The sequence below is a fragment of the Pezoporus wallicus genome, unplaced genomic scaffold (assembly GCF_028554395.1).
Source record: "Pezoporus wallicus isolate ANWC-B61680 ecotype Strahan unplaced genomic scaffold, APGP_CSIRO_Pwel_v1 contig_749, whole genome shotgun sequence".
Lineage (NCBI taxonomy): Eukaryota > Metazoa > Chordata > Aves > Psittaciformes > Psittacidae > Pezoporus > Pezoporus wallicus.
The window spans coordinates 4,653,780-4,679,629 of NW_026641327.1; the positions used below are offsets into that span (position 1 = coordinate 4,653,780).

Sequence of the window (25,850 nt, forward strand, 5' to 3'; positions counted from 1 at the left end):
TCTTTCTGACCATTTAACTGCCCTCTATCCCAGTCCAGACTAAGAATGTTCATCGTTGTCAAAGAAATAACTGGCGGTAGCTATACATGCTCAGCTAACCTTACCAGATGCTGTTGCTGCTTTTTGAAATCAACATAAAGTGTTTACAGACCCCTTGAGTGTGCTTCCATGGTTTCTTAGCTGTGCTAAGAGGATCCCTATAGTGCGCTTCCATTTTTTCTTAGCTGTGCTATGAAACCCGGACAATCCATATGTCTTCTCTGCAATGCCATCCTACCACTCTTGCCCTCCCAGTGCATGCATATGTGTCTCCTTCCAAAGCACACATAGACATGTGCTTCTGTTCTTCTTGCACATCCTTTTCATTCCCTCAAGTAATTTATTTATGCCAGTTTGTCAAGTATTATATTTCTGCCTATTCATTATTTAGTGGACAATAAGAAAATCTTATAACACAGAACAACACAGCACAGCACAAGGAAAAGTACACCTGGAACTTGGTAGACTGTGTGGTTGTACAAGGAAGACTCAAGGAGGTATTCCAATTTAGTCCCTGCCTTGTCAGATGTTATTGTTTACTGGGGGATGATTATTCAAGCACTTGCCTGCCAAAATCCCACAGATACAGTCAGTTTCTGTAATGAGAACTTGCAGTTTCAGATCCTTGGACAGCAAAGTTTTCTTCAGCTAACCAAACAGGTGCCCGAGGCCTCTCTTCAGTCACTACAGAGGCAGTTGTAGGTGATGGTTCTGTCAAAACACTGAATGACACTTGACTGAAGGCCTGCGGTTCGCACTACTGATGTGAATGAACCTGTTCATTGGTTTAAAATTAAGCACATGTACCAGCATTAACAAGATCAGGACCTGAACTGATATGCTCTGTGTGTGTGTGTTGTGTGCTCTCAGTGCCAAGGTAAGCATTTCTGCCTCTGTCCTAAATGTTTATGAGAATGCTAAAAGCTATGGTAAGTTGTTAATAATTTAGAGAGGTAATTTACTTCAAATTGATTTGTACCTTTAAAACATATTGTCTTGTTCACCACAACTTAAAAATGTCTATTTTTCTACTCTCCTATGTCTTCTCTCCTGCTGAACCGGAAAGGTGGACAAGATGGCAAGTCTTTACAACATACATGTCCGCACAGGTTGCTTCTGTAACACAGGAGCTTGCCAAATGCATTTGGGTATAAGCAATGAAGACATACAAAGGAACTTGCAGGTTAGTGTCTGAATGAGATTACATGGAAAATACCTATATTCAGTGACCCAGGTGACATCTTCTGACTCCCAGTTCTGAATTTCCTAAAGACAGGAGCTTTGAAGGGGAAAAGAGAACCTGTCTCTGCATCAAAAAAAAACAAAATTCTAAGCAGTTAAAAGCTAAAGTAGGTGTATTATGCCCTGTGGTTTTGAGTCTCTGCAACTTTAAGAATAATGGTAAATTTTATTTGCTTTCTCTGACCTTTCAACTCAATTGCCATGTTAAAGAACTAACTGAACTGGAATTCAGTTCACTGAAATGGGGTGTTGAAGCAAAATCATGTGATGGACCCAAAGCAGTATGTGTTGCTTGTCTTTATTTCACTGGAAAATATGAAATTGTGGGTTCTTGTTCTGATTTGGAATTACATGAAAACAAGACCTCCTGCAGAACACAAGTTCCTGAACAATTCATCTCATGTTGATCCTTTAGTACACTTAATTGTACTTAATATCATTTAAGTATTATAGACCTATTGTTGTTGGATGTTACAGTTTAAAAGGCATACAAAAATTGGATAAGAAACAATAAATGGGAATACACAGTGAATCTCAGAGGGTGTAGTAAATTTAGATGATGTCCACCTAGCTAACTGGTGAGTTAGATTGTTAGAACATGAATGTAAAGACTGTTTTCTAGATGACTAATATTTTCCATAAGTTGTCATTAAAAGACGTATGACGGGATATATCACAATGAAGCGGGGGAGGCTTCATGTCTGTATATTTATCAGAGTTTGAAATTGCAGTAAATTAATGCAGAGCAATCCAAAATTTTATTAATGGTATTCTTCAAAAGATGAAAAATTATAATGGCTGTATTGATATTGTAGCTCCCTTATTATTTCTTGGAGACATTCATATAACTTTTGCAAATACATTTACATGCAAGACTGATCAGACAGGTTCTTAAAGGGGAAGAGCTCTTTAATACTTTCCTTGGCAAAATGGTACTTTGATTTCCTATGGAACCTCTCTCCTCTGAGAAAGGAGAAAAAGGTTTATCCTTCTGCTGAAGTGCAAAATGCCAGATGACCAGCTGTGTGGATTTCCTTATATGCTAAGGAGCACTTGGCCTCCTGCAGGTCTGTATCATTTAAATGGGGATAGTCTAAACCGAAACTTATAAAGAGGTGCTTTATTTGCTAAAAGTTGTATGATGCGGTGGTGCAGTCAAGCAGTCATTATTTTGGGATGCTCCATTCCCATCAGTCCTTTAAGAAGGATCCGAATGAATTATTGATAATATTTCTGTATAGAGGAAGGCACCTTTTGTCACTTTATATGCACGTATACTTTGGTTTCACTTTTTCCCAGGGTGCTGAATGTGTGTTCTTCCTTCCTTCAGGAAGACTTGCAAGTATAGAATGCCTGTGAGAGAGGACTTTCTGTCCTCAAGGGTCCTTGGAGAGGTGTGGTTAGTTTTCTTAGGATGTTACGTAGGAACTCATTTACTTATTTGTACAGCAGGAACCTCTCCTCAGTCAGTCAATCAATACTTGACAAAGGGTTACATGTATATTAACAGATGCAACCTAATTTTGCAAGTAGTGCTTCTGCTCTATTGTCAAGGATACAAACTACATCACACTGCATTAAAATATTTATTACCGTATTGCATGCTATGGCATACAGGGTTGGGTTTTTTTATTTCTCCTTGCACAAATGGCATCGATGTTCATTGAACCATTACATTTCTTGCTTTAAAAATCCCTCATGTAAATGAACTATTTACATTTCCATTTTTATGTAACAGAAAATGCATAAATAAATAAATTCTGAGGGGAAAAGAAAAACAACTATGCTGCACTTATAGGAATAAGGATACTGATTTAGGACTAAATCTTGTGTCCATTGAGTTAATGTTAGATGGATGAACAAAGGCGTTCTCTAGCTTATCTCACTGGAGGTGAGTAGCAGCATTCACTGACCCACTTACTGAAGGAGAAACTGCTTTAAGGGAGAGTTTTCCAGCAAGTGCTGTATGAAAGACTTATCAAATAGAGGGGCATCTACATGGAGGTCACTACTGGGGTATCTGAGGGATTTTTCAATCAAAATTTTTTGAGTGGAAGCCTGTATTCTCCAAAGGAGGAAGCGCTAGGGGGAAGGTGAGTTCCTCCCTTGTGAAAGCAATGTGCTAACTGGGTCAGCAAGACAGATTTGCTGAACATCCCAATGACAAAGGATGTCACTTTGGGTGATGGAACTCTAGATTCAAGTCTCTGCTTTGCTAATATCCCAGACCAGTTCTCAGATGTATAGCTGTCCATTGGATTATTTAACACAAGCCTCGAATAAGCCTCTGATAATATAAATTGGAATTGTTCTGATAGCAAATATGAAGAAAACTGCAACAAAAAAATCAGCACTCTCATGGTTTGTTCACTTCTCTGAATGTAATATCGCAGTTTAAATCGCAGTGAACTATGTAGACGAGACTAGAATATACCTGGAGACTACCCTAGCTAAGAGGCCATCTTAGGGCACACAACCTTTGTGTGATTCTAGATGTGTTCTTGAAAAGTCTCTTTTGCCTTAGGGTAGAATAGGACAAGCAACTCATAACAAACTTCTTCTCAGTTTGAATAATAAGATAGTTGGGATTTTTTTCTCCATTTTTAGCCTGCACTCATGAGTTAACTTTGTATGTTTTAAAACAGTTTTTCAGGTTAGAATTAAGAAACTCATGAATAACTGTAAAATTAGAGGGAAATAAAGCACAGTCTGTCATAATAGCGCTTGGGTTTTCTTCCTGTTTCAAACTAGGCTGGCCATGTCTGTGGAGATGATATAGACCTAGTCGATGGACGTCCCACTGGTTCTGTGAGAATATCCTTTGGCTACATGTCTTCTTTTGAAGATGCACAGACTTTTTTGAAATTCATCATAGCCATCAGACTTTCCAAATCAGATGCTGAGATTCCCTTCCAGTCCTCTGTTACAACGCTGACGACAGAGTCTGTCCCAGATGACCGCCCTTCCTTTAACAGTGCAGATAAATTGTCTCCAATATCACACATCTCGGACACAGAACTCAGGAATAACTCATCTGTGACAATGACAACTGGCAGCAGGCAGCCACCACAGGCAGAGGCAGAAAGCATAAGGGCAGCTGTTTCTGAGACTGCAATACCAACATATAGAAGAGGTGGCAAGCCCATCACTGTCACCAACATTTATCTCTACCCAATTAAATCCTGCTCTGCATTTGAGGTATGCACTTTGAATCATTCTTGAGTACTCATCTCAACCTTGTGTTTTATCTTACTCTTGTCGGATATGTCAACCAGGAATACCGTGTGCATGAGATAATAGGAAGCAGTGAGTGGCTACCCATTTTTCCTGTTTTCCAATTTTGATTAAGTCCTAAATGCTAAGGTACTTTAAAGGATTTCCAATTAGGCTGAAGTTGCAGGATGCAAATGTATCTTCTACTTTCCCCGGCCTCCCAACAGACAAATCTGCACGTAATGTGCAGTCTTGAAGAAAACAGTTGGATTTGCAAAACTTGACTAAAATATAATCAAGTAATTAGTATGCTTTTACAGAATCATTTGTGATGGACTTGTAGGCATTGATGGGTAAGCAGCAATTGAGAAAAAACTTGATTAACATGCTATAATTGAGAGGAGGCTGATTTGCATCACAAAGAAATGTTATCATTAAAAATACATTTGCAACAGAAATATGGCATTTAAGTGTTGCTACACTATTTGAAAGTTCACTCTTGGAAGATTTTAATTGCTTTTTTACCAAGTTAATAATATCGTCACCTTAGCTGTGACTTTTTCTTTTTTTAATAATGCAAGATGAAATAGGTGTATGGCCCACATATGACCTAGAATGGGACTCTGCTTAGTGCCATACTGGGAAGTGATTTAATGAATGTCAATAGCAGTATAACTTTCCCTATGAACACGCACTGGTGTGGGTCATTGTCTCACATCTCAGTGAAAATTGGGGTCAAATCCAGTGACAAATCACCTGCATTTAAAATATGGCTTCTCAGCTGAATTGGTAATGATTTATTATTTTTGTTCTTAATGCAAAAAGGGATGAGGAATTAAGGCAGACACTGCAAAATGATCAACAAAACATCTGTATTTTTGAATTTGGTTTGGCTTGTGATGTCTATAATTCAGAGGCACAATCTTGGGCATCAAATGAGACTGGAACAAACAATATCCACCCCTTGTAAACCTCCCACTAAATCAAACTGTTTTGAAAATCAAAGTAATCCCACATTTCCTGTGAAAATGTTTTAACTTTCATTATATTGTTGCAGTTGTTATAGATGTACTGTTATAGCTGTATTACAGAAGCCCACTACAGAAGATGCTGAAATATGCTGTAGCAGTATTCAGGCCGCTTTGGGGTTAAATTCTATTTTTAGCTTTCAGGCTGGTGTTGTGAGATACATACCACAACATTCAGTTCTAGGAAGCCTTTGAAGTGATTGTGCCCGTGAGCAGGTAAGATGTACCTCAGCATGAAAGAAAGCTTATGTTTCCCCACAAGCTGAGCCAGGTTTCTTCTCCTTGAGCTCTGCAAGGGGGAACAACTCTAGGTGATGTATTCATACAAAGCTGGTACTCCCTGGCAGACAGAACTGCAATTTTATATGGAAAGGGTAAAATCCCCATGCCTCATGCATACTTCTTGTGCCAGGCATGTGTTAATGGGCCTGGTGTGAAAGCAGGTCTTATCTTACCTCAACTTACCCCTCTGAAGTTAGATATTATTCTGTAAGGAGTGAGGCTTCTGCAGTAGGAAATATTAATTGTTCCTGGATACTTCTGTCTCTTTACATTAACTACACGAGGAATACAAGGCAACTTGGACTGCACAGCTAACACTAGCTGATTTGAATAGTTTAAAAATAGATATTAAAACTGTAATTACATTATGAGGTTTAGTTTTTGCATGCCTGGAGTGAAGTCGATGCTTTTTATCACAAAGCATCAGCCATGAAGCTCAGCACTGTCAGAGCTTGTATTGCCAAAGTGTGACATACAATTAAATATATACTGGATTTAGTATATGGTATTGGAAGGGACTGGAAGTTCACTACAAATAGCATTTAGTTCTCCTCCTCTTTTCAAAGAGTGTTTCTTGTGTATTTCCACTTGTTTCATAGAAGATACATGAGTACATGTGAAAGGACAGTAAAGTTGACCTAATGCATGCTCTGACAAAGACCTTTCAATGCATAAGGAGAGGAGGCCAGGAGATGGAGTCAAAAGTATTTTGATTCTCAATATTTTCTGCATTGAAGTAAACCCCCAAAGAAAGTGTGTTTGCTTTTGTGATTTCCTACCTGTCCACGAGGCATTCTTCATTTTTTTAATTCCCAAAGTCTGAGTGGCATTTCTACACCTGTCATGCATTTATAACCTGTCAGTCTCATTGTCTGCTTATAGAAGAGGTAAAAATGGTAACATACAGCCCACTATTTGTAATGAGCTTCAAAATTCAGTTCACCCCATTCCTTATCAGGCAGTGGCTTGATCTCTTCCCCACAGGTACAAGTGGAATAGAAAGCCATCACTGCCAAGCCCACACCATTGCTAACTGCAGAGTGCACCAGCCTCCACAGATCTATGTATGTCATTACTTCAATTTCAGCCTGTATCACCTTAAAACAGGAAAATAACCTGTGCTACATGCACTGGAGTTTGAAGCAAGACATGCTAAAGAAACCTAGCCACAATTAGATGACATCAAATCCTGAAAATCATTTTGCATTCTAAAATACTGATTATACCAACATCTCTAGGCGTGACCAGGAAAAGGCTGAATACTATAGAAAATTATTCCTTTGCCATTCTCTTAGTGGTCTTTGTCATACGGACTTCACACTTAGCGTTATATTATGTCCTTACTTTAGCAGACTCATAAACCTCTGTAGTAATAATTGTGCAGCTTGTAGTTTCCTTGTTCTTTGTTTAGAATCCAAACATTGAAATTCATTTCCATGTTTTAAATCTAAAAAACGTTTAGATGCCTTGCAGTTGCTGGAAAATTAAGGAAGTATTTTCCCAGTCAAAAAATTAATCTCCATTTTTATTAGTTATAGGGCTCTAAGCTAGCTGCTGTGAAAAGGGTAGATACTGGGCAGCAATGAATTCATTCGTCGTGTGATACTTAGATACTTGAGATCAAATCTCATAGATTTTTAAGTTCAAGTGCAGGCCTCCTGCTGGTATGGGAGGTCAGACCATGTGTATTAAATAGGCTTTGTAAGTACATGATCACTTGCATTTGACTAAAATAATATGTGCAGTGGAAAATTCCGGCTCACTTGGGTGTGCAGTACCCAGCCCATCTGCTGTTGAAATCTGCCCACTAACCTACTGGTTGCAGAATAGATGACTTCATTAGTGGCAGCAAGACAAGCCCGATGAGGATGTGAGTATAAACTCACAGCTGTTTGATCTCCTTTTTGGAGTCAGATCGTCTCCTCCTCTCCTAAACTTTGATTTCTCTCTTCACTAAACAGTGGTTTAGTATGGGAGGCGCTTGACCTCCAGAGACAATGAGAGTGCAGCATGCACTGGCAGCTGGGAGGATGAAGCTTGGCATGAAGATCAGCCTTCTGCAAGTCACTTAGTTCCTACAGCATTTTATAAAGTGCTCCTGGCCATGGGACCATCTCTTTTCAGTGTTGTGCCATGGCTCAGGAACTGGAGGGCAGAATGTTCTAACTTAGCTTCTTAAATGCACTTTCTTTTCCTTAACAATTCTTTGTTAACTGGGCAGAAGCACAGAAGAGGAGTAATCTTTATCCCAGAGTACTTTTTTCTTCTTTCCAACAGAAAACCGTGTTTTAAACATGCATTTTTAAACATGAACATCTCTCATGTCAATGAATTTTGCATAATTACATAATGCAATGTGGCCAGTGAAAAAGGTTAAGACTTTAAACATTAATAACTTTATTATTTTTCCAGTAGTTTTCACAGTATAAAAATTGCATCTCAACATAGAAGACAAATTAGCCTTTAATTTAAAATACAATGCAAATTCCTAGTAATCACTGGATAAATTATATGCAAGACCACTAACATTTTTAAACTTACATAATTTAAAACCTATTCAGTGATTCCTTCAATATGTTCAAAAATTGTGTTAGCCTTCATGATGACATTGCTATGAACTACGGAGCAATACAGCCCAAAATGTTTTAAAGAAAATTCTGGAAGTAAAATAAAATAAAATAAAATAAAACCCACCATGTTTTTGCAATGGATATTTTTATATTACAAGAAGAAAAATGGACTAAAGCAGACAGGAAAAGACCATGTATTATACAATGATCCTTGTTTATGGCAGGTTGAGAAGAACTTACGTTGGATGATTAGCCCACCTGCCATGCTGAGAATGAAGGTGTATGCTAACATCTGTCAGTAAAATGATGGTCTCCCTTCTTTCTTTCTGTTTCCCTTTTTGATCTGTCTCAGTAGTCAGAGATAGTCAGACAACTTCAGGGAATCAAGCTAGAAGTTACATATTGCTTACTGCAGTGTATGCTAACCTGTTTTATTTCACTTCACAGTAAGCTTCATTGTTTTCTTTACTTTATTGGTCGCCTGAATATAGGTATTTAGTCACATTTGAGTGCCCTGCCTGACCTCCTTCTGCTGATCTACATGGATGTGGATTGTCTTTACAGCCTGTGTCATATGTGTTAGCTTCGAGCAGATATCTCAGACATAATCTGAGGGAGCTGAATTGAACCACTCTTTTCATGTCTCACATGAAAGCAGAGCTGGCAGATTTTGCCTGAACTGCTCTATTCAGTTGTGTGTAATTATTTAACAAACCTTTCAACCTCTCTGAAATAATGGCAGGAGACAGTCTACACAGGTCACAAGCCTAAGTACCAAGAATAGAAATGCATATGTTCTTCCACGCTCATCTCCAGTATCAGTATTAGCAATAAACCAGCTCTGTTTCATGATCGTCTGTGACAATCTGTCCAAGGCAGGGTACACAGTTCTTGGTTGTTGCAGCTTTATTTACTGGGGTCCTAGCAACACATGTGTCATGGTTTAAGCCCAGCCTGCAACCCAGAACCACACACTCTCACTCCCCCTGTTTCCTCCAGAGGGATGGGGAGGAGAATGGAAAGAATGTTAACTCCCACAGGCTAAGAACAGTCCAGTAACTAAGGTATAACACAAACCACCGCTGCTAACACCAGCAATAATAATGATAAGGGAAATAACAAGGGAAGAAAATACAACTGTTCACCACCCACCGACCAATACCCAGCCTGACCCGAGCAGTGATCTAGCCCTTCCAGGTAACTGCCCCCAGTTTATACAGTGGGCATGATGTGCTGTGGTATGGAATACCATTTTGGCTAGTTTGGGTCAGGTGTCTTGTCTCTGCTTCCTCCTCCTCCCTGGCAGAGCATGAGACTCAGAAAGTCCTTGGTCAGTTAAACATTACTTAGCAACAACTAAAATCATCGGTGTTATCAGTGCTGTTCCCAGGCTGAAAGTCAAAACCACAGCACTGCAGCAGTTACTAAGAAGGAGAAAAATGACTGCTACTGCTGAACCCAGTATAACGTGCAATAGAGTAAGTTGAAAACTGGAGAGGAAGTAAGGCACTCGACAGTGTACAGAAGGACTCCCATGAGAGGTCAGAGACTCAGTGCAGGGTACATGTGTGTATGATCTCACTATTATAGCAAATAGCCACAGGAAGGGAAAAACTGGGCTGAGGACCTATAGTCATGTGCTGCATCTTATGGTGGAGCCTTGAGTTCGTGGTTAAGTGAATTAGTTATTTCGGACCTACCAGAGGTATTTTGAATGGAAGGTGTTGATCATTTCCAGCTATATGCTACCTTAGTTGTCTGGCCTTTCCCCACAGTGCCTATCAGCATGTAAGAATTAGCAGAAGTTCTGATTAAAGAATGTTTTGCTTTGCTCATAAACTTCTTGCCTTCAGTGAGGGGTAAGCAAACACGCTATTTCCTGAACAAGATTGCTGTCCTGAAGTGGAACCAAAACAACTGGATGTTACAATAGGGAGCTAGGAATCTTTGTGCTCTTTTTTCCATTTTTCTGCTCTTTTAGTTTATTCTGCTCTTTTTATCTTGCAAATACTGTAAAGACCTGTTTTATCCATGGGACGATGTATTAGTGATTAGTGATCTTCTGTTTTGGAAGGAAGATTTGTTAGCAGGAAATTCTTGAAGCTTGCGGAAGATCACCAGCTGTTCAAATGAATTTTGTAATCTAACTATATGGGATAACCAAGAAATACTGGCCTCTCCAAATATAATTTTCAGCAAGAATTAAAATCTATTCTTCATCTAATATTGCAGTCCTTGGGCTATCATTCCTCTTCTAAAAAGACAGGGCAAAGGTTCACATCATTTAGGTGCTGACAATCAGAAGTGCTTGGACAACATGGTTGCAGATGACACTGTCAGACTAATTGAAGCTAAAGTTTCAATTTTTGACTGAATTTTTCATCCCTGCTCATTTAAAAACCTGCCAAAGAATATTATAAATTAAGTTGATAAAATATGTTTCTTCTCTTTAAAAATTTCCATGTATTTTCTATATTCATTACAGTTGATATCACTAAAGCCAAGTATTCGGAGTTCAGCTTTAATGCTTTCATTTTTCAGTTTCATAGCACCTGCCCTCAGCTTTCCATAGTCAGACCATCAGTGTCAATCTACTGCTGTAGGCTCCTGTAAAACCTGGAGAAGTTTATAAGGATGGGCTGTTGTGGGTTCTCCGAGGTTTTAGATAGAGCACATGTCAAACAGAAATGTGATTTTTACTTAATCTAACCAGTGCTTCCAGCAATGCTTTTCTTCAGAGCATCAGGCTGTGCTTGACATATCTTTTGCACAATGCTTTTTGCTAAAGTCTTTTGCCAGATAATTCGTGTGAGCTGCACTAAGTTTTTCTACAAGAATTCAACAAAGTTCAGCTGTAGTTAACTTTTCTCCATATTCAACCATGACTAGAAAGTATACATGAGCTGAAGCATTATGTTTAAATGCCCAGCTTTATGTTGAATGGTATTAATATTTTAACATTCTGAAGGAGAAAGCAGTTATTAATATCACCCAAAGGCATTACTAAAATTGCTCTCTTTTTGGATTTCATGATTACCATCTGTGTAGCATCAGTAACAGATGTTCTTTTCACCAGAAAAATGTACATGAAAACAAGGACAATATGCTTGTATGGGCTATTGGATGTAAAGAGTTTTATAGAAGTAGTGGAAGAACAGATAGCAAAGAAGACAATGTGCTTTGTTGTGAGGAGATCCGGAGAAACTATTATGCTCCTAGCTAAACCAAAAGTGTCAGTGGTGGAAGTTTTCTCAAGTGGTTTCATTGATAAAGTGGTTCCAGTTTTATGAAAAATAAGGGGTTTTTTTGAATTTTGCATTTCACATTTCTCTTGCTTTTTTGTTTGCTTGGTTTTGCCAAAATTCATACAACTCCCATGAAATGCCCATACTTTGTAAATTAAAAGAAAATTGCTGAGGGGAGAGGTCCTAAAAATGGATGAGTGTAAGACTGAAAGCAGTTTTCAGAGTGTTTCAGACATTGTTCATTCTTATAGCTCTTTGAAATCAAAGTGTATGATAATATGTAACAAATTCTATTAATTCCATTTTGTTTTGTCAGCTTTGTGCAGTGATATATTTATCTTTGATTTGCAATTAAGGCTTCTTTTATTAAAGACTGACATTGGCTTGCACAAGTTTCCCTGATTTCAAAAAATTTCTTTAGAGGTTTCTTTTCCTTCTCTTTTCTTTTCAGCATGAATCTGTTAGTGCAAATAACATTTTCTAAACCTGATACTTTCTCAGGTTACAGAATGGCCAGTAGGAAACCAGGGTTTGCTCTATGACCGAAACTGGATGGTTGTAAACCAGAATGGAGTCTGCATAACTCAGAAGCAGGAGCCAAGATTGTGTCTTATAAATCCCTCAATTGATCTGAAGAAAAAAATAATGGTAATTCAAGCAGAAGGTTAGTAAACGAAATATATTTTCCATATTCATTATTGGTGTCAAATTTCTAGGCAGAGACACCTGCATGTACCCAACAAAATATTGAATGCTGTGTATTCTTCTGAATTCAGGGACACATTCTGCTGCAAGCTGTGGATGAAGAAAGCCCACAGTGCAATATACCCACAGTGCAATATACAGCCCTGGGTAGTTTCCTAGCTTGTTTTTGGGACAGGTGGCGAGTAGACAATGACTCCCTATGTGCAACCATGAAGTGGATGCTCCAGGAAAGACTAATGAACTGACGGATGTGGAAACCTACTGACTAGTGTATCTATCCAAATCTCGAAGTTCACCAGCCTGAAGGGACTATTATTGGTGAAGGAACAGCAGCCTAACATCAAACAGCCTGGCCAAAGACCTTCTCATTTTATAGCTCTCCTCCTTCCAGATGTGGGATTAGAAGGCTAGAGTCTTCAGTGGAAATTAGTATCAATTAAAATGAGGACCAGGCAATATTTCACCCAGTTAAATACTTGCACTAGCAGGCAAATATTTCAGGGTGTTTGGACATCAAAACTCTTTTTATACTATGCTGAGGGGAAAAAAAAAAAACAGGAAAAAAAAAAACAAACCTTATGGCAATCATTATGGGAAGCCCTTTTTAGCTGGGGGTACAATTTATTTATTTTGCTAACAGTGCTGTTATCACTGGGCACTGGAACAGGTTTGTATTGCACAAAGTAGTTGATTATGCTGAGTTTGCATGTGTCTGAATGCTGTTCATCATTTCCCAGGGGTCTCACATTTACTCAGCTTGTATGTCTTAACCATTAATAATATATATGCCTACATTTTTAGCAGCAAGAGCAAAACAAGGGAACCTATATTCACATTTTTCTCTCTTAGAAATCCGTATGAGTGGATCTGTAACTATGATCTCCTTTCTGTTTGTACACTACAGTTTTTGTCCTCCCCAGCTGTCTGAGCACTGTTCATAAAATTGAGGCTGACCACTTGATTTCTTTTGTCTGGAATAGATTTGTAAAATGAACACTTAAGTACTTCCGGTAGTCTCCTGCAAGTCTGTGTGTGTGTTTCTGATCCCAAACACAATCTAGTTTCTTCCTGGGTATTGGACTGGCTCATTGGAACGCATGCTGCTATTTTCTGATGGTCCCTCTATAATCTTTCTTGGAAAAGGTATTGTTAATTCATTTCAATTCTGTGTGGATCACCTTGTATCTCAAATTTTTGTAGTACAGATGCATAGACAGCCTTCCCTCATGATGTTTAAATTGCTGAGTGCTGCAGAGCATATTATTTCTAGAAATTCAGTTCCTTACCACCTCTCTTCCTTTCTGCCTATACCTCTTGCTTGCAGACACAGCATGAAGTCTTATCCAAACTTTCTCCATTTATCCTTCATATTTTTAGAGGCTTAGCTCTGTTAGGTCTCTTGGTTGTTTTGTTCTGCTCTTTTAAACATGTTCTTCATTTTTTCCCTTGCTAGTACCACGTTGTTCAGACAAGTGGATATCCATTAGAATGTTTGCCTGTCAATAATACCTGCACTGACATACTTCAGAGGAAGTTTTCTCAGGCAAAACTGACAGTCTGGGTACCCATTTCTCACTGAGATTTACAGTCTCTTGCCATAGTTAGGGCCAGGTGAAATTCACCTTTAAATCCCACATTTTACTTTGTGTCATTTTTGGAGTTTTCATTGTCACTCACCTTCTTTCCGATGAGAGTGAGAAACATTTCCACCCAGAACTGATTGACCACATGTGTGGATCATTTTTCTGCCAAAAAAGAAAAGTGATCGGATTTCCAGTACACTCTAATAGAAAAATGCTCAACATTTATTTATAGCCTGCTTTGGTACAGCCAGTGTGTAATAGTGGAGTAATTTTATTCTTTGTTTAATGACTGTAGATACCAATAATCCTAGCCCATAAACTGGTCTGGGCCCTTTTTATAATAGTCCTGCTATTTTTCACTGTCAAGACGTTCTTGCAACCTGTGGCATTTTTTTCTTGCTCAACAGTGAGATAATGGCTCTCATTTTCTTGGGGAGACTATTCCATAGGTTAGTGATCATAAGATAGCACAGTGATGGGAACACATACAAACTGGCAGGGTAAGACAAATCTGTAGGAAGTTGTTCCAGGATTTATTCTGTTTTCTTTCCCTTTATGTGCAGACTAAATGCACAATTTGTTTGTTGGTATTAAAATTTTAATTTTGCCTTTTACCCCTTCACATACATGGGCCATTGCTGTATCTCCCACTTATTTCATGGCAGACAGATTTAATTTGATAAGTTGACTCTTTCCTTGCAAATCGAGTGTTAATCAGTATTGTTTTTGTCACCACTCTCACCAACCTGTCAGTAGTTTGTTGCTAATTTAGGACCTGAAGCTGAAAGCGTATGTGTAGCTGGAGCAGTGATCAGTGTGGTGGGGAGCCACGTTGGTTGTTCTGCAGCACAAAGCCTTCATTGGCTTATGTTGGTGGCTAGTGTTATTTCTGATTTGTAGCACTTATCCTGCTGAGTACAGCCACCTCCAGGTCTCTTCCAGCTTTGTTGCTTTATGAGTTATTTCTCCCACTGGATGCCTCCCACCCAAACTGCCTTTCCTTAGCTATAATATAGTGCATCCTCCCAAGATGAGCTTTATTTCTCCAATTCCCCTTCTCCTTCCCCTGCCCTCACAGTCCCCATGCAGAGTTTCTCTGTTCTTCTCAGTGTGATGGGGACATATATGGTCGTGAAGAGTGGGTGAGGGAGGTGGCAGCAGTGGAAAAGAAAGACAAAACCTTTAGGCTGCCTATTTACTGATTCCCTTCAGTCAAATGAACATGAAAATCCAGCAGCTCCTGGCTGAGTGGGTGATAGCTGCTGTGAAGCTAGCTGCCTTCCTCCTGCTCCTCTGCAAGGAGGCTGTAACCGCTCTACTTTCTCTACCAGTTTCTCTGTTATCATCTGCACTCATTGTGCGAGCGGGCTGTGGCAATGATTTCTATGTGGAGCGTGATTTGCTGTGTGTAGATGTCTCCAACAGAGGGAGCCCAAGGTAACTGTGCTGCTGGGTTGGGTGCCTCTGATAAACGCCTTGAGACAAGGGGGGTGAACCCCACATAGCTGAAGCGTGCAGCATTTTTAAAGAACATTTTGCTGATGCGCTATTAGCTGATGCTGAAGACTTTATTGTGCCACTTTTAAACACTCATGCGTGTTCACTCTCCCCCTCCAGGCACATGCTTTTCTCTCCCTCTAGAACTTTTCGTTAGTGGAAAATGTGTTTATGGCTCTTCTATTTCAATATGGTTGATATTCTCAGTCTTCTCTGTCCAACAAAATAAAATTGCCAACATGATTTAGTGTGACAGTAACTACTTTGACGCCTTCTGCTGAATCCTCCATGTGCTGAAGCATCACCTTAAATTCTTTCTTTAATCCCTGCACATTAGGTGTCTCTGTAGCTTGTCTAACAGCAAGCCTGGGGTGGGCAGACCCGCTGTCTGCCTGAGCCAGCTGTGCTATCCTGCAGCCAATGTGGGTAGCAAGGACATCAGACTGGGGCTCTAGATAAGAGCAAACCGCTTGAAGGCTTATAATCTTTCCCTGGCATGCCTCCAAAATTAGTTGTCTTGCATAGCAGCTGAGGAGCTCCAGGCATTCCCCTGATCCCCAAGGAAGTGGGTAAGTGTGCAGAGGCAGGGGAAGGGTTTGTGCTTGGTTTCTCACTAGCTTTACTTCACTTCAGTAGAGGGAGCGAGATTTTAATTTTGAGAAACTGCATTTATTAATTTTGTCAGAATTATTTTCTTGGGCTACATGGCTGTTAACAGGCATCTCCTATTCTGTTTGACTTGAAGAGTTCAATGAACCTTTACAATCACAGGACCGGACCTAAGAAAATCAGTGCAACTCTAAATAAGCTCCCATGGAGAAAAACAACTTCTTGTATCTCCACTGGAGCATTTAATGGTCAGGCTCCCAGCAATGAAGATGGGCAGGAGAAAGCACCTTTATTTCTAGAAGCCCTATCACTTGAATGGGAATCAAGAGAAATCTTGTCCTGCTTGATGAAATAACATGGGGGCACAGATTACACTGGGTTTCTTCCTAACCTACGCACAAGTCAGTCAGAGTATTTGGCTGAGAGTAAATTTCTGTAGAAGACTAATTTCTCTCTTTCGAATTCAGCTGACAATCAGCATTATTCTGACAAGTTGTGCATTGGTTTGTCATTGCAGAGAGGGAGAAATTCTGAGTGTTGTGAAGGCCCTTTAAAGTTGGAGTAGAAGGATGTTAGCAAAACTGAGCAACTAATTACACTTTATGGAGTTTATTGTGCCTTCAAATAGTCATGTGCTACTGCCAATAAAAATAATGGGAATTAAGTGCATACACTGGTGAAAGAATATACATGAATAGTTTATATTTCAGTCTATTGAAATAACAGACCTCTATTTTTTCCCATTGACTGAAAATAGGAACTATAAAGGCAAGAATAATTTTTTTTATATTAATATTGTGAGCACATCTGTGAATTTTATTATCAAGCCAATGACCATGGAGAATGACAGCTTTTACATTTTAGTAACTGGCAATATTCTACTTTATTTTTTGCCTTAAGTTAGAATAAAATTGTAATTAACAATGTTCAACTGACCTAAACATCACTGTAAAATGTGTACTGTTCAATAAAAATGTGATACAGTTGCTGGTGTATAAACACGGGGCTTTTTAAAGCCCCAGAACTCCACTTAAAGAAATTTTGTGAGTATGCCTTACTTAGAAAGTATTTTTAAAAGATACAACAGCTAAAGATGCATCCAGGATTAAACCTTTTATCCTCTTCTTTTCCAGAAGGAAAGATGCTGATGTTTATTGTTTCAAAGTACTAGAGTGTTAGTTTTACACTATAAAGTGATAACACTGGCTTCTTTTTCAGGTTGTTGCGAGTTCAATGCATTTACTCCGTTTTATTTTCCTAAATGAACCTATCTTTTCCCTCTCTGTCTTCACTTCTGAAGTATGCAAACATCATTAACTAAGAAAGGAGTAGACAACTTTGTTTTGTAAAATGTACATGGAACAGATCTGATAGTTGGGGTATAGTGAACCTAAGCTACATTTCATTACTCTCCAGAAGAGAATAAAACAATTTGATTTCACCATATCACAGAGCTTTATTCTTATTTGTCCTACAATATAAACAGGAAGAAGCAGGTGAAATCAAAGTATGTTTTTATAAAGCTGGGATATTGGAGATCTAAGTGTTTGCTATATGTTGCAGTATAATGGAAAAGAGTTTGAAGTCATTGCAGCCACACACTAAAACTCTGTCATTTGAAATTACTGCTTTCAGCTAACAGAAAGCAAAATAGTATAACTTTTCTTTTTGCTTCTAGTAAACCACAGTAGCCTTTCCATCTCTTTGGCTGATTCTGTTCAAGATAAGAAAACTAGGGAAGAAGTTGTTAACACAGATCATTACCAGGGGTTCCTTATCTGCTTTAGAGATGGATAGATGAGAATAGCTCTCTCATTAGTGGTTTCCATACACATTAACTTTAAATTATTGTAGTTTTATACGATACATTATATTTCTTTCCTTGACCAGTCTGTGCTTATTTTTTTACCTTTCCCTCCTCCATCTTTCATCTTTCATCTTTCAGATCACTCTATCCCACCACTCTAAAAAAACATCAATCTGAACTCATCTCCTGATTTGCTAGAGGGGCCACAACAGTGATAAACTCATCCTTTCACTGAGACAGGAATTCAGTGCCAGTTTCATTGCCTGAGATACACAGAGAATGAAGTTTCTCAAAGCTGAAACTGTATATCCCTTAATGTGGCTTGCGTACCCAGGTCATCTACAGCCTTTGTTCTTTGCATTATCATTTGGAGCCACCTGCAGGCAGAGAATGTAATTCTAGCGAAAAGATTTTTGTCATGCTATCTGGGAGGCTGCTGTGATTGTGAACAGGTGCAAAGATAAGAACCTTTTGCATGACCCTGTGATTTTGCATGAATGTTTTAATTAAATATGGCTTGTTTTTTGCCCATCTAGGCATGGACCCAATATCCGTATCACTAGAAGAAAATACTGGAAAAGAGACTGTGATCTCTGAGAGCAAAGTCTGTTCACACAGGTGAGAACAGAGAAGAAACAAACCTGAACATCCCTGTAATGACACAGGACATGATTGGGTGGACATGCAGGGGCAGAAATCCTTTTTTTAAAGGGGGAGGGATGGAAAGCAATGAATGACTTGGTGGACCAGGAGAAAATAGATTTAGTAGACGATTTGGCATGTCCAGCACATCTGGTGGAAAACAGTAAAAAATAATAAAAAGGAAAAAGGGGGGAAGGATGCTATAAGAGACTGTGACTACTTGGCACTCACTTGAATAAGGGAAGGAAGATCTTTCTTTGTTATTTGCTCCAAGGATGAGAAGAGGGAAAGGAGTCCCCAGGTACTTCCAAATGCCAGCTGGAGGCTTCAACAGAACTTGAATTTAATTCCTTCATTTGACAGTAATGATGAAGGCAACTTTTCCCATTTTGTGATGCACGGATTGAAAATTGCTAGAACCTGCTGAAGTTATAAGCAGCTTTCCATATTTACAACCCTTTTTAATTTTGTTTTGACCATCCATGTTGATAGTGTCCCCTTAACTATCTTGGGAAGATTTCGGGTAAGCATGCAAAATAGCATTAACTCTAATCAAGAGACATGCCACTTCAGGCAAATATAACATTATGAATAAATTAATATCCTTTTGGTGAACTGAAGTGTTTATCCATCATATTGTCTAAGTACTTCCCAGTCTCATTAAGTTTTCTGAGTGGCAGTGTATCAAGCGCCTTCCTAAAGAACATTTGCATTATCACTGTTTCTTTTCACCAAGCTCCTTGGTATGTCCAACTAAAAGAGCCATTTACATATTCATGTTTTATTTCAGCCAAGGTGTACTAATTCTTTGTAATACTCTACATTTGCTTCTCTGAGGGTAACACATAAACAAGCAGAAGACCTGGCCATTTTCCCCATGGAGACATGTAGGAAATGATCTTGTCCTTCTTTTCTACTAACTATTCAGATGATAAAGAGGATGTTTTTTTACAGAAGTGTATTTTCCTCAGGTAGTGGAATTCACCCAAGAGTCATTTGTTTTAACCATCTGTCTCACTTCCCTTCGTGTTGACTCATCCTTAGGCTCCCCATGGTCAGCCCATCTATTACAGGCTTTAAAATAGCCTAGTTTATCTTTCTATGTTCATATAATTTACTGCCATACTATTTATTGTAGCATGTCTTTCGTGTCACTGACTGTACCATTTTTACTGTAGGAAGTAGGAAATTTTCATGGGAAACTGCTTAGAGTTCTGAAGAAGAAGAAATTGATGGAATCACAAAGAAGGGGGAAATGTTAAGACAAATTGCATAGAATAGACTGTGATTAGCAGGAAGTAAGGCAGAATGAGTGGACAACATTGATGAGGCTCTGAAACTCCAGAGACATTCAGCAACACTTGATGCTAGGTTCCCGTGTTTCAGCAGAAAAGACTCTGGGGCCAAAAAAATAAGGAGCAACACAGGGCTTTGCAGTAGGACAGGAGGTGATTTCTGGTCTGGGGTCTTTTCTGAAAATTGCTTTATGTAAACAGTGGGCAAAAATCTTTGTTAAAAGACTTTTATTCAAAAGAAACTCCTACTAAAGGCATTTCCCACTTAATTCTGCTCTCTGATGCTGTGATTTCATCCAGTTCTGTTGTCTTAAGTAGTTACCCTGAATTCACACTGAGATAGCTGAGAAAAGCACATGATGTAGACACATGATGTAGAATCTGCAAGCAGTTAAGTGAAGAAGTTTAATTTCCCAAAAGCCATGAAAGGTTTATGAGTTCAAGTTTCTCTTGTGAAGCAATTCATCAGTGTTAGCCTTCATCTCGGTGGGGGCTGTCCATCAGCATGTGCTGCTCACACCAGAAGGACAAGGGTTTTTATATATCTAACAGTGGACAAATGCAAGTAGAAGCTAGTGACGTTAAGGTTATTGATGCTGTAGAAAACCCTAAATGCTCAAGATTAGTTCTCCACCGAATTAGGCAGGGACACAGCCTCCTCTTCAACAGGCCACAATAACAAAGAGATCAAAAGAATGATATCAGTGGTAAAAAAAGACAAAGGCTTACTTAAAAGAAGGTGAACTAAGCCTGCTGTGTGTAAATGTGTGTATTACATCCCTTGGGATCGATATTCAGACTTCATCTGTCCTTGTTTCTTGTTCTGTAAATTACCTAGCTAGAAGGACCAGGTGTAATGCGCTGAAGCTAAATGACAAAACAGGAAGATGAGTGGGGAACTCAAGGCAAACAGCAAGTCAAGTCTGACAGAACTAGGCCCTCCTTTATAAATTGTCTGACATATCCCAAATGAAATGTAATGCTGACAGATGTAAAATAATACCCCAGAAAAATAAACACAAGCAAAAAATGAGTAGAATTGAGCTACAGCAGAAGGACTTTGAATGAGACCTTGAAGAGATAATGGTGCTGGCTCAGAAAATGGCTTGACAATAAGGAAGAGCAATTTGAAAGCACAGGAGTCTTGGAATACAAAAACTGCACAATGACATTTGATGAAATGCTAAGAACACTGTGTGCCTCTAACTCAGCCACTCTCACTCAAAATAGTTAGCAAATAAAAAAAGAGGACAAAATTTTGTTCCTGATTTATATGGTATTAAGCCCTAGCAGGCTGCTAAAGGCAGTTGGCTCAGAAGAGAATTTAAACACCCCTAGCAGCTCTTTTTAGGTGGGAGAAAATATTCTGGGAAATTGTTTCACCTGCACTGTTACCATGGAGGATTCATGCCTTCTCATTAGCAGCATTCTCCCTAACACAGTGACCAGCTAGGACACAAGAACCAAGCAGCTCAGACTATGAAATCTCATGTGCAGACACACTTTTTGGCCTTTTTCTTGCCACACTGCTTGCGCCTCATAGTACCAGAATTTAATTTCAGTTATAGGACTTCAGTGGCTAGATGCAGCTGTCCAGTTAGGGCTGCACTCCAATCAACATTCAGAACAAGTGCAGGAGACACCTGATCCCTACAGGATTATAAAATCTCTTTGATTTCACTTCCCTTGGCTTTCTATGTCTGTAACTCTGTTGAACCTACAAAGCATTTCATAAAGCCAAGCCACTTCATCTCTCAATCCTAGGGCTTAGCATCTTTTGTTGTGAGGAGCTGTTTTGTTGTTTCACAGAGCAGGTGTTTTCCATGCAGATCAGCCTCTTTGGCTGGGTAGGACAACAAGGCAAGCATAGGACTACTGCTACTTCACTTTCCTTGCTACAAGAATCCTACCTAGATCAGCACGGGAATTTGCATTCCTCTTACCTGTTTATGGCATTTTAATGTTAAGTATCAGTCTAATCTCCTTTTGTAGTCAATAGAGTTAAATACTACCAGAGTGTCATTCCATCCTGACATTTAAGGCAGACAGGAACTAGTTACCTCTTTCCGCTATCTGTGAGGGTAACCCAGAACATTAACTTAAACTAGAGGCCTGTTTTTTAAAAGATCAACGTTAAAGATTACTCAGGGCTGAGGAATCCCATGGCAAATAGGATCATTTCCCAGTGGTCTGATCTGTGCCCCTGCTGAACTGAGACAGGTGATCTCAAAATCCTTCTAGGAGTGGTTGCATCCAAGTAAAGAAGGCAATTCTATTGCCAGCCTTGCATAACTCACTAGGCAATTTACTAGTAATGGAAATCATCTTTAGATAGAGAGATACTTGAGCTCTGCTAGTGGACCCATGTTTTAATGTGGAATGTCTGTACTAACATGAATTAAATTAGGAAATTAACATCATTGTACTTGATGGGATCATTAAAAATTAGATACAGAGTGGCACAGTGGGGCAATATTAAATTCAGCTCAGATCAATCCTCTTTGTTTTAGCACAAAGCACAGACCAGAGAGTAACTTTTTCATAATACCATACTGTACTTGAGTCAGTGTCTTGAGCATTATGATTATTTAATCCTTTATTCTACAGTAATTTTCTGTATAAAACTATATTAGAGCTCATAAATGTTGACTTCAAGAGTAACAGAGTAAAGCTAAGAAAACTGGGAGATAAAATGATGGAAGAATTTTGCATCAAACACTTATCAGACAATACAGATACTGTATTTTGTATTGAAAGAAGCAGAATACACATCTTTGTAATTTGTCTTCAGTTTTGCAAATTAATATTCAGGCAATCAAATTTTAAGTTACTCTTACCTTATAATAGGGTAAAAACATATGACTGTGGAGAAAGAATTGCTGTCTGGTTCTCTATGATTCTTGCTCGTCCATGTCGCTTGATAAGACAAAGTTCAGACATGTCACATCAGAAGAATACAAAAGGTATGTTGTCATTCTTAACGATACAATAGTTGTGATTCCTCAGCAAACATCAGACTCATAGACTTCATACTGTGTATATAATTACCCTGATAAAGGGTGAAAGAGTCATCCAGTTTGAGGTTTCACATTTATATCCGAACTGTGTTTACCTGCTACTTCTCATGTTTGGTGAAAATGTAAAGCTACATCAGTCTGGGGATTTTATTTTTTTTTTTAGCACTATGACCATTTTTGTCTGGAAACTCAATGATCATTTCGAAAAATGAATACAAAAAATCTATAAACCAAGAATTTATTCTTAGACTAAATGTCATTATAAAAAGGATCAAATTGAAAGAGCATCAAAAATCCATGGATATTGCGCTTGCAAATTGTTTTATACATTTAGCAAAATCTCAGCTCTATCTTAATTTCTAAATGCATTGCATCATCATCATTTACAGGTTTGAGGACATTCTTGGAATCTTTCCTTAGTGTCTGGAGCCAAATGAATAATTTTTTTAATGAGAATGAGTAAGAGGTCAAAGGAAAGGTGAGGTGAAATTGCTTGTATAATCTTCCTGATTTTTAACAATCATTTTGGAATGTTGGATTGATCTTTTTAGGTCTGGCATCTGCTACAAACATTTCACTCTCTCTTGTGAATGAAGCACAATACCTCCTGATAAATGTAGCGAGCATTCTGCAGCTGAAAGAGCATATTTCTGCAAGGTAAGATCCTCCTGTCTCCAAATGTCTCTCGGCAGTCTTGGATTCCAGATTTTTTCCGTAACATTCCAATGTAACTGTTTTATCTAGAAATTTAGAGATAGCTATTTTAAATGTTCAATAAATACATAGGTATTAAACTGCTCATAGCTACTATGAGTATATATGTATTAAATTATTCATTCTGCATGACTTCTGAAAATTTGGATTAAATACTTGAACATAATCTGTCTGTTAGTCATCTTTAGGAAAACTTAAACAAAATTCTTGTCAAATGATTAGGTGGCAGAAGATTATTAGGAACCAGCCAACCTCTATCTGTGGGAGAACAAGGACAATTACATTTTCTCAACATAAATAAGCTGGCAGGTGAAAATACAAAATCTTGCCTCTTGCTGAGCTATTCTTTCCTATGGGAAGGAGTAAGATTTACATTCACAACATTCACAACAGAAATATTTTTAAACTACCTTAGGATTCATTTCATTTCTTACTTGAAATTGGCTTTACTTGTACAAAAGTGAGAGAGAGAAGCAGCAAATTAAACACTGACGCAGCCCACAGTTCAAAGATAAGGAACCCATTACCCACCAGATTTTCATATACTGGCGATATAAAGTTGTTTCTTGAACATAACTATGACTGGCTCAAATAGCACAGAAAATCTGCTCTCAAGGCCTCAATCATAGCTGTGCCACAGCCCTGGCATTCATCTCTGATCCCCCTTTTCTGTTTTGCCCAACTTCCCTGCCTCTGCTTGGAGTCATCTTCTCTCCTTTTAGTTAGACGCAATGCAAGATGATCCACTGATTTTACACCTCTTCCAGTACAACTAGGCTTGTAATGTCCTTTTCCTCAAAGGAAACTCCAGATGTGACTGAAGCTGCCATGCTGCCTGAGAAGCTTCTGGCTTCCCATTCTCCAGCACAAGTTGGAAAACTCGTCCCTGTTTCACCATGCAGAGCTTTCTCAGGGTGCTGGGGAAATGAATTCAGCCCCGATATACAGCATCCTCATTCTGCACTGGTACTAAATCACGTTGTACCAACTTTCCAAATTCTGAACTCTGCAATGTACTTTCAAGAATCTGCATATATGGGTCTTTTTAAAATGTTTTTCTTCTTTTTTTTTAGAAAGTATTATTTAGCTTCTTGGCATGTGGGTTTGGTTTTGTTTAATGGAAAACTGCTAAGATTTATGAAACAATTTCAATCTTCAGTCGAGTTTTAACAATTTCCCTTTGTCTGTTCTGTAAGTTAAAATTAATCTTCCAGTTCGCACTTGGCTCTTGAGAGGTAATCTGAAAAAGAAACAGCAATTTAATTAAAAATGACCATGTAACATACTGTTGGAGAGCTACATGTACATAGAGACATCCATCACTCTGGTGTTGCTGTTACAGGACTCCTCCATGAAAATCCATGTGGCCTGGCCTTATGCTCAGATGTTCTTCTTAGAGATACCCCCCTGAAAATGCAAATATTAATTTTCAAGTTTGCCTGTTAAATATATGTAATGCATTCTGCATTGCAGGACCCACTACTGTGAAAAGTCCAAAGTACCTAGTCTGGCTTTGGCAAATCCCAGTGATTTTCACAACAGACTCTTGTTGAGATTTGCAGGATGAAGGTGCCTCTCACTCCATCCACCCAATGCGTGTTTTGTTTTAAGGAAGGAGAAATAATGGGAATTTACCCAGACACACTCTGCAAAGTAATTAGAAGTGGTTCTGAGGGCACAAGAGAGGTGAGGTATTTTGGAGGTGAGCCTGAACAGGTTGAAGGAAGAGGGACTGGGAGTAGGGGCACTGCAGTCTTTGAGGACCAGCACCAACAGATAAAATAGTAGAAAATCATAGAAACTCAAAGCACCTGTCTGCAGCTGGCTCAAGATGCTGCAGGCCCTTTGTTACTGGGGCCCTTAACGCCCCCTCTGGTTTTGGCTGGGGTTGCAGACACTTGTCGAAAAAATGCATTCAAAACTTGAGGCTACACAGCACTCGAACTCCAAGAGCCCACAGCAAAGTGAGGAAACACAACAGCATAACCGAACTTGTTCATGACTGCTATTTTCCTTCTTGTCTGCATGTCAGCATAACCTACACCTTCTGTTGGCTGTGATCTCTCTCAGTCATTACAAATTGTGTCCCAGCCATGGTATTGCTTGTGGGATCCCAAGGGAAAACCTGTAACCCTTCAGCTTCCCATCTCACTTTCTACCCTCAGACTTCTGGAGCCCTTGTGAGCAGCAAAGTCTTGGTGGAGTTGGGCTTGTGTGGTTTGATTGAAAGTCTGCGCAGGCAGTTTATCCTTTGCACGTTTGTCTGCTAAAGATCATCCAGACTATTTTAAATAACATCAATCTCTTTTGTTCACCTAACAGGCCTCCTTTGCCAAGACTGCTTGATGTGAACAGTTTTCCA

At 38.9% G+C, this 25,850-nt stretch overlaps 1 protein-coding gene across 3 annotated transcripts in view; it reads left to right on the forward strand.

Moving 5' to 3' along the window:
• MOCOS (molybdenum cofactor sulfurase) overlaps positions 1-25,850 on the forward strand; it is a 221,857-nt gene that overhangs the window by 183,523 nt on the left and 12,484 nt on the right. For all 3 annotated transcript variants that reach the window (XM_057423022.1, XM_057423021.1, XM_057423023.1), the window contains exons 7-12: positions 1,106-1,222; positions 4,033-4,479; positions 12,121-12,283; positions 18,357-18,438; positions 22,605-22,720; positions 23,326-23,431. In XM_057423022.1, the coding sequence (XP_057279005.1) occupies positions 1,106-1,222; positions 4,033-4,479; positions 12,121-12,283; positions 18,357-18,438; positions 22,605-22,720; positions 23,326-23,431 (1,031 nt within the window). The remainder of the gene's footprint in view (positions 1-1,105; positions 1,223-4,032; positions 4,480-12,120; positions 12,284-18,356; positions 18,439-22,604; positions 22,721-23,325; positions 23,432-25,850) is intronic.